The sequence below is a fragment of the Typopeltis vanoorti genome, chromosome 2 (genome assembly GCF_054136105.1).
Source record: "Typopeltis vanoorti isolate ZY-2024b chromosome 2, IOZ_Tvanoo_1.0, whole genome shotgun sequence".
Classification (NCBI taxonomy): domain Eukaryota; kingdom Metazoa; phylum Arthropoda; class Arachnida; order Uropygi; family Thelyphonidae; genus Typopeltis; species Typopeltis vanoorti.
In genome coordinates this window covers 3,020,729-3,031,101 of record NC_143550.1, presented here as the reverse complement: position 1 = coordinate 3,031,101, position 10,373 = coordinate 3,020,729, and the positions used below count along the sequence as shown (strand labels likewise).

The following is a 10,373-nucleotide window of genomic DNA, read 5'->3' as shown; positions in this document are numbered from 1 at the left end:
GTAGCAAAATATTCTGAAGACTATTGAATAAACACAGAAATGAAGGAAAGAGTGCTGTAAAAGGAATCATCATCATCACAAATATAACAAAAGGGAAATAAAACTGAATGTGAGAATTACAGAGGTATTTCCCTACTGAGTGTTCTTTGTAAGATTTATGCCAGTATACTTGAGAAACGGTTGAGGATTGTGGAAGAAAAGCTTGGTGAAAAACAAGCTGGATTCAGGCCAAATAGAGGCTGTCAGGATCAGATCTTCACTTCATGACAAATAATTGAGAAAGCATTGGAATATAACAAAGATCTGTACTTAAGTTTTGTAGATCTGGAAAAGGAATATGATAAGGTGCCAAGAGAGAAGCTATTCAACATGCTAGTTATATGGTGTCAATGGGACATTATATCAAGCAATACTTAGTCTTTATTTGAGTTATAAGTCAGCAGTTAGAATTGAAGGAAGTACAGGAAGATGATTTAATGTTATATTTGGTGTCAGACAAGGTTGTACATTATCCCCTCTGTTATTATCTATATGGATCACATTATGAAGGAAAGTGGTATTAAACAAGATATCAAAATTGGAGGTGTTAATGTCTGCTCTTTGGTTTATGCAGACGATGTTATACCTCTAAATAAATCTGCTACAAGTTTGCAAGAATCCCTGACTAAATTGAATAAATGTTGTAATAGGTATGGTATGAAGCTCAGCAATAAAAAGACAAAGACAATGAAAATAAGCAGAAGTATTGAAAATATCAACTGCATTGTGAATAGAACCTATAGAAAAAGAAAAACATTTCAGCTACTTAGGCATGATTTTTAGTGAAGATGGTAAATTAAATATGGAAATAGACAACAGAATCAACAAAGCTGGTATGGTAGGAACTCAACTGAGTAAATTTATATGGAATAACAGAGAAACTTGTCAAAACACTAAATTAGCTTATACAACAAAAGCTGTGTTCAAACCAATTTTAACGTATGGATCTGAGAGCTGGGTTACAAGTAAAACACTTGATCAAAGACTAGATACCACAGATATGAAAGTCCTGAGAAAGATTAGGGGGTGTGAATAGATTGCATCAATGACAATATCATATTAAAATGAGGATATTAGGAAAGAACTTGACATTGTCAGCATCCAGGAATGTGTTAGCAGAGTTAATCTCAGATTTTATGGTCACTTAAACAGAATGGGAGAGGAAAGATGAGCAAAACAAGTGTTCTCTGCCAGGAAAAAGACCAAGAGGAGGACAAAGATATAGGTGGATTGATATGATAAAAATTGCCTTAGAAGATAGAAATATAAGATCTGGTAATGTTGGAGTCTTGACAGGTAAGAGGCTGATTTGGAGGAAAATTGTAGATAAGAAGTTAGTAATGATGTACATTTTTCATGTAGTACTATCATATCCTGTACACCCCTTGAGGGTACGTCAAAAATTTGAAGATGATATTTAAAACATTCATATTATGTATGCAGCAAACTGAACATGCTGATGTAAGCAATTTAATTTTATTGCATTATTATTTTTTTTCTTTCAATGCAATGCTGGCACATATCCCAGAAAGTGATGCTAATAATGCACTAAAACTAAATTGTGCTGACTTATTTAGGCTGTGCATGCTGATATATGTGAATATATATGATATCCTTTGGATATTATTTTCTCATCAATAAAAAAAAAAAATGAGTATTCATTTTTAATATTGCAAAATATAGCAGAGACCCAAATTATATGGATTTAGATTAAAAATAAATACGCTACTCAAATAAATTATCAATACTATCAAAATTCAGTCAATACATATCTCAATCAAGAAATAACATTAAGCCTAATAAAATAAATATATTTCCATGTATAGAATGATTACAACAGCTTCTTAAAGAGATATTCAAAAATACAAATTTTATCCAATTCCGAGTACTAAAGAAATTACAAGCTATAAAACCTTTTCATTTTTCCTTATAATGTCATTTTTTATCCCCTGTCAGATCATCTTCCAGTATTGCAGTTATGCTTCTTTCTTACACCTTACCAGCAAAATTCAATTACTTAAACTGAATAATTAACTGAAAAAACAGTACTTTCACTGAACTTATTCCATTAATACATTTAATATTTACATACAGCATACATATACAAAGGGTATGAAACGTTCTCAGCCTATGAAAAAACTAATTTATAATTTCAAAATTATTTTTATTTTTCAACATAATCTCGCTTCAGATTAATACATCTATTTCAGCGAAGCTTCAGCACCATTATCCCTTCCTTGTAGTGGTTCTCAGTAAGATCTGCAAAATACCCCTCCACAACTGCAATCACCTCTTGATTTGAAGAAAAATGCTGACCAGTGAGGAAGAGTTTTAGTTTTGAGAAGAGATAGAAGACAGAGAGAGCCAAATCTGGGGAATAGGGTGGATGTTCCAACAATTCATAGTGTAGATACCTTAATTTTCCCATTGCCAAAACACCTTTGTAAGTAGGTGCATTGTGCTGATGAAAGACGATTTTTTTTCTTCTGCAAACTGGGTCTTTTCTCGCAAATTTTTTTGTCTAGTCTAGTTAAAAGATCGGAATAATGTTCCCCGCTTATTGTTTTACCCTTTTCAAGATAATTAATAAAAAAATACCATCCCAAAACACATATGCCATGACCTTTCCTGCTGATGGAACCGACTTTGTCTTCTTTGGCGCTGAACAACTGGCTTCTGTCCACTGTTTTGACTCTGGTGTGAAAAAAAAAATCTTGCCAATAGTGTTGCCATCTATGGTTGAGAACGTTTCAGACCATCCTCATATATTTACATACAGTACACACACACACACACACACACACACACATGCATACAGAATTAACAGGAGTCCTCCCAAAAATAGTGTGAAAGTGTGTGATTGGCAAACACTTTTTTCTTGTAGAGATTGTGAACAAGAGGAAAAAAGATGATAGAGGTGGCTGTTCTTGCATCATGAGCAAATGAGATTAGAGGTAGGGGGGATAGTATGTGAATAGGCCTCCTAAAATGAATCTTAGAACTTCATGGAGATGTCTCAATAATATGGCAGGAGGGCATTCTGCTATCTGATGATGGCACAAACCTGAGTATTAAAACTGATTGAATGAGATAACAGTTTTAATACAAATAAGTGAGATGCTTCTCTATAGAAGGATTATGTACTGTATTGTAGGAAGTGTGCTTCAGGAGATGGATGAGATTCAAGATCTAAGGGGGGGGGAATAACTTATCAACAGACCCAAAGTTAATTTGGCATACTCCAAGTGTTGCAAGAGACACTGCCGATATCATGACAAGAATACCGAGAAGCAAAGTTAAGGAGGTGGTTATGCCACCATATGACACTGGCGAGACCACACATGGATTGTTGTGCTCAAATTTAGTAACAGTTTCCATTTTGATGAGGAAAGTGTGTTAGGGAGTTTTACTAGATTAATATGAAGGCATTTCTTGAATGTACAGTAGAAGGAATTAACAGGAGTCTTCCTGAATGTTGTATAAGGGTGTGGTGGTCAGAGGAATGTGTTGTCAGTATGTTGTTTAATTTCATGGTTTAAGATGTATTGCTTATTGACTGAGACCTCGTTTGACTACAGACTGTTAATAATAAAAGTATCTATATGTTTATAATTTATATTACAAAAGACACATCCAAAAAACAAACAAACAAACAAACAAAAAAAAGTTTCAATTTTATCCCATAAAATTTTAACTTCAAAGCATGGTAAATTCCTGAATTAAACAAAAGATTTCTGTTGGTTGTTTCATAGCAAAGTATAAATCATTTTCATATAAATTCATCTGCAATCTATGCACAAGGAATAGCATCTATAAACTGACACCCACTTTGTTATATTAGTCAGAAGATATCACCATTTTTATGACATTTGCTATTCATTATAATTTACATAACTAATTACTTCTATACATCATCTTTTCTCATGAGTTAAGAGATCCTTCTATTCCGACTAAAGAATCAGTCAGTAATTGCCTCTCTTCATCTGAATTTACAAAAAACTTCTGAATTTCTTCTAAAGGCTTTCCCTTTGTTTCAGGCAATAGAATAATAGGAAACAGAAAGCTGAGAAAGCACATACCAGAATAAAACCAGTACACACCATAAGGATGCATTGCATCACCCATCATATCAAAAGTTTTTGTTACAACAAATACCATACTCCAGTTGAATGCAAATGCTATTCCACATACTAAACTTCGGGTTCGGATTGGAACCATTTCTGCTGACATTAACCATGGTACTGGTCCATATCCCAGAGAAAATGATGTTATAAAGCCTCCCAAGCTGAGAACAGGAATCCATCCATAGTTCTTGAGAAAAGCAGTATGAGGAAAATAAAACAATCCCATTAGTATCAAGCTAATGCACATTCCAAACCCTGACATCATCAAAAGGATCCTTCGTCCTGTTCTGTCCATCAAAAACATGCTAACAAAGGTTATAATTACCTGCACTGCAGCCACAATGACAGACGCCCACGAAGGATTAAGCGTACTTCCTGAAGACTTAAAAATGTCTTCAATATAAAACATAATACCATTATCCCCTGAAAACTGTTGGAAAAATACCAATCCCAAAGAAAGAAGAGCTGGCTTGATTACTACAGGATGAAAAAGTTCTTTAATTGTCAGTCTGCCTTTGGGTTGATTTTGGAGATCAGCTAAAATAGCATCACATTCAGATTCTGGATCTAAATGATTGCCTTGTAAAAAGGAAACTGCATTTATTGCTTCAGAATGCTGCCCTTTGGATACAAGCCACCTTGGAGATTCAGGCATGGGACACATCATTAAAAGAAACAAAGCTGTAACAATGCCACTGGCTAGAGCTAGCCAAGGCCACCGTATCTCTACACCTAAAGCCATAACAAGGAGGACTCCAATACATACAAATTCCTGAAATGAAGCTCCCAAAAATCCACGCACCTCTGGAGTTGAAATTTCTATCAAGTATGTTGGAACAGCAACTGATACCAAGCCACAGCAAAATCCTGTTATTACTCGAGCCACAAAAATTATGGTAATTGATTTAGCAAAGAAAATTAACAACCAGCCTCCAACAAAGATAGGTGAACAGAAGATCATTGTTCCTTTTCTTCCCAACTTACTGCACAGCTGAGCTGCAAAAAATGAATAAAAAGGTAATTAATGTAATAAGTAATTTCTGTCAATTAAATTCATATACAAAAATCATTATAAATGAACATCATCATCATCATCAAATTCCTGATTTGTACCCTCAAGGGGTGTACAGGATATGATAGTACTACATGAAAAATTTACATCATTAATAACTTCTTATCTACAATTTTCCTCCAAATCAGTCAGTTACTTGTCCAAACTCCAATATTATCAGATCTTATATTTCTATCATCTAAGGCACTTTGTACTGTATCAATCCACCGATTTCTTGGTCTTCCTCTGGGTCTTTTTCCTGGCAGAGAACACTTATTTTGCTAATCTTCCCTGGCCATTCTGTTTAGGTGACCATACCACCTGAGATTAGCTCTGCTAATGCATTCCTGGATGCTGACAATGTCAAGTTCTTTCCTAATATTGTTTTCAATATGATATTGCCATTGATGCCATCTTTTCACCACTCCAATATCTGTAGTCTCTAGTCTTTGGTCAAGTGTTTTACTTCTGACCCAGCTCTCAGATCCATAAATTAAAACTGGTTTGAGCACCGTCTTGTATACAGCTAATTTAGTGTTCCGATTAATTTCTCTCTTATTCCATATGAATTTATTCAGATGACTGAATAAATTCCATATGAATAAATTCATATGGAATTTATTCAGTCATCTGAATAAATTCCATATGAACTTCCTACCATACCAGCTTTGTTGATTCTGTTGTCTATTTCCAAATTTAACTTACCTTCTTCGGTAAAAGTCATGCCAAAGTAGCTGAAACGTTTTACTTGTTCCACAGGTTCTCCGTTCACAACACAGTTGACATTTTCAACGATTCTACCTATTTTCATTGTCATTATCTTTTTATTGCTGACCTTCATACCATATCTATTACAACAGTTATTCAATTTAGTCAAGGAATCTTGCAAACTTGTAACGGATTTATTTGGAAGTATAACATTCAGCATAAAGCAAAGAGCTGATATTAACATCTCCAATTTTGATATCATGTTTAATACCATTTCCTTCATAATGTGATCCATATAGATAATGAATAACAGAGGGAATAATGTACAACCTTGTCTGACACCAAATTTAACATTAAACCATCTTCCTGTACTCCTTTCAATTCTAACTGCTGACTTACAACTCAAACAAAGACTAAGTATTGCTTGATATAATGCCCCATTGATACCATATAACTGTAGTGTATTGAATAGCTTCTCGCTTGGCACTTTGTCATATGCCTTTTCCAGATTGACAAAACTTAAGTACAGATCTTTGTTATATTCCAATGCTTTCTCAATTATTTGTCATGAAGTGAAGATCTGATCCTGACAGCCTCTATTTGGCCTGAATCCAGCTTGTTTTTCACCAAGCTTTTCTTCCACAATTCTTCTCAACCGTTTCTCAAGTATACTTGCATAGATCTTGTCAAGAACACTCAGTAGGGAAATACCTGTTATTCTCATATTCAGTTTTATTTCCTTTTATATATATATGGGTACTATTAGAGCTCTACTCCAATCATCAGGAATTTGTCCCTCTGTCTAGGCTTTCTGAACAGTACAGTGCAGCCACTGTAAGACTTTTATACCACCACAGTTCAGCATTTCTGGTCGAATATCATCTACTCCTGCTGCCTTTCCACATTTTAAGTCTTTGATGGCTTTTTCTATCTTTTTCTCCTGTTTTCATATCACCTTTATCATCTCTAATTCTTTTTTACAGCACTCTTTTCTCCATTTTCAAGCTTCTTCAACAACCTCCAGAATATCTTACCACCTTCTTGATATTTATTTTCTATGTTCTTGCCAAAGTCCTCCCATGACTTTTGTTTAGCTAGTTTTACACAGTGTTTTGCTTTCTTACATTTGTTTCTATATTCTCTAAGAGCACAAGCTGACTTATTTGCCAGGAACTTTTGATATGCTTTCTTCTTTTCCTTCACTGCCTCTTTAACTTCCTGTGTCCACCATGGAGTTCTGATTTTTCTATCCTTGCAGACAACCCCACCACATGTCTCTCTGGCTGAATCAATCAGGGTTTCCTTCAAGGCTTGTCACTGAATCTCCAAGGTATGGTTCCTGTTCTATTTTGTTGTGCTGTCAGCAGTGTCTTCATTTCATGTACCTTTGCTTTTCCTAAGGCAGTGCCCCGTGAATAATTTTCTTCGTAGTTTTTATGAACAGTTCGATAGTGTCTTTCAACGTTTGCTTTTTTCGGTAAAGCCACATTCGCGTTGCAAATTATACGTATGCATTTGTCTTTCAACGTTTGCTTTTTTCGGTAAAGCCACATTCGCGTTGCAAATTATACATATGCATTTGTCTTTCATCATAATAAAGAAAAAATCTTCTTCCCTTCTTTATGATAGTGATAAGTTTTTATTTTTTTTTGCACTTGTTCTTGGCTCACTCATTGTTATCCTTAATTGTTTTTATTTTATTTTATTTTTTAACAATATTAATTGCATTCACTTGCTTAATTTAAAATAATACACACTAAATATCGATAAACGGAAAACGATTTCATGGGATTACTCGGTACTAAAATACTGGATAATCGGGACATTTTGGCTGCAAGAGTCTTGATCAAGAACAATACACAGATGGAAACGTTTGCTTGACAGTTCTGAACGTGTTACCATTGGGCACATTCAGAACCGTCAAGCGAACATTTCTAGACGAAGCGAATCACGTGACTGCTGTAAAGCGATGGCCTCATTGTTAAACGCTAAATTATAAACTTTACATCAGATTAGAAATAAATAAGTTTGACATGTTTGACAATTTTTTTTATCAATTAATAATTTTGATTATCATTTATCTATTCATTTTCAATCTATTTATTCGTTTAATTTGCTACATTCTTTAAGAAACGAATAATTTGCTACATTCAGGTGCCTTGCGGTCGAAGTCTTGGACACCCCCCCCTGCTATAGTGAGTCAACTAAATACTGTTCAATATCATTTTTTAAATTGATGAGGCAGATTTTTTAACAAGTGTGATAGTGTTTTATTACTGCAGTTGTCTTATTATGTTTGTACTTTGAGTGCTCTTTCCTACTCATCAGCTCTGAGTCAGTTTATATGTTTTGAATCTATAAGTGGCAATAATAGCTTGTAAGGATTATCTGGTTATTGAAGAACACACTGATAAGGAGATTATAATATCTCTTTATAAGATTTTGATATGTGCAAAGATCTTGTCGTTTGGGTTCTTATGCTTTTTATAAACATAAAATTGGAGATTTTTGGGTTGTAGAAATTAGATATGCAGAAAAGGAGAGAGTATGTTACTTAAGACAGTAAGCAGTGGTGTAGATAGAGCGTTTGCCGCCCAGGGCAGTCCCTCTCAATACACACCAAAAATACTACAAAATATTCAAACCAAAGTATAGGAAAATAAATTAAAACACTATGTTTATTTTTGAAGTAAAACTTTAATTCCAACATTCTAAAATGTTATTTTTCTTGCTTTTCCATTAGCAAAATCGTCGATGACATTGTCGAAGTCTATCACTCAGTTGCTATTCTGTAGACAGCATGGCAAGATTTCTTAAACACAAAGTGCCACCTGGGGAGGACCGCTTCCTCCATGCCCACCATAGCTACGCCACTGACAGTAAGGGTCATTCCTGGAAATTGAGTAAGTGTGATTAGCATAAGGACTAGTATTTTGCTTAGAGAAGAGAAATGAGTGAAATAGATTGCCAGAGTCAGTTGCAAGTGGTATGTCAGTGAACCAATTCAAAGAAGTATGACAATACTGTGCAAATTATGTTTAGCGAATTATTTCGTGGGTCCTTCTGTGATGAGTCTACAGAATCCATGGAGATGTCTGTGTAGTAATAATAATAATACAGTTGGTCAGACCACATAATGAATTATTGTGTTCAAAGTTGATCATCTCATTTTCAATGTGATGCGGAAACATCAGATGATGTCCAAATATCAATGATCAAGGCAATATTAGGACTGGAATGTTGGTTATGGGAAAAAAAAAAGGGGGGGAAGGTTAGGTTAGGTTAAGCAAATGTAAATTGCAGAGTATGGTAGATAGGACAGAAAACAGATGTCGGAAGAGTGAAGTTTAAGTTGGTGAGAGATTATTCCACATTAATACTAGGAGATTATGAAAAGAGTGCAAGATTCATGAGGAGAAGAATGAGAAGCAATCACTGGAAAATCTGTGATGGAGAGAGAGAGAATATATATATATATATATATATATATATATATATATATTTTTTTTTTTAGATTTTTATCTGAAGAGTGGTACATAAGAGGATGGTTTGAAAAGTTCATGGCGTCGACCATAGATAGCAACACTTTTGCAATTTTTTTTTTTCTCAGTTGGTACATCTGTCATAAGCATCCATGTGAAACTGCAAGTTATTCTATCAAGTAGTTTGTTTTATACAGCTGTCTGAAGCCAAAGGGTGGACTGTATTGTATCCCTTGAAATGGATAAAATTGAGTATTGTACAGTTATAAAATTCTTTGTAAAAGAAGGTTTAATGTCAAAAGAAATTCATAAAAGTTTATGTCCACTCTTCTCCTTCATTTTCGACAATTAAGTAATGGGCTGCCGAGCTGAAATGTGGCAGTACCAGCCTTGAAAATGATCCACATGAAGGACATCGAAAAGTGTAACAGCACCACAAATCATTGATCAAGTGCACGATATGATAATGACTGACCGGCAAGTCAAAGTACGTGAAATTGCTGAGACTATAGGCATTTCAAAAGAACATGTAAGCTATAATTTGCATGAACAATTGCAAATGAAAAAGCTTTGTGCAAGATGGGTACCACGCTTGCTCACAGCAGATCAAAAACACACTTGTATGAAAATCTCTGAACAGTGCTTGGAGCATTTTAACAAGAATAAAACTGATTTTGTGCATTATTATTATTATTATTATGGATGAGACTTCAATTCACTATTACACACCAGAATCCAAACAGCAGTCAAAACAGTGGACAAAAGCCAGTTCTTCAGTGTCAAAGAAGACATCGCATCGGTGTTTTGAGATGCTAAAGGCATTTTGTTTATTAATTATCTTGAAAGGGTAAAACAATAATCGTAGAATATTATTCTGATCTTTTAACCAGACTAGATAAAAAAGTTCCTGAGAAAAGACCCGGTTTGCAGAAGAAAAAAATCATCTTTCATCAGGACAACGCACCTGAC

At 34.5% G+C, this 10,373-nt stretch overlaps 1 protein-coding gene across 1 annotated transcript in view; it reads right to left on the bottom strand.

The window, feature by feature from the left end:
• Window positions 1-1,829: 1,829 nt before the first annotated feature.
• Window positions 1,830-10,373, bottom strand: part of LOC150108787 (uncharacterized) — a 98,190-nt gene continuing 89,646 nt past the window's right edge. The window contains exon 5 of the mRNA XM_090414237.1: window positions 1,830-5,159. Coding sequence (XP_090270363.1) covers window positions 3,961-5,159 — 1,199 coding nt within the window. The 3' untranslated portion in view covers window positions 1,830-3,960. The remainder of the gene's footprint in view (window positions 5,160-10,373) is intronic.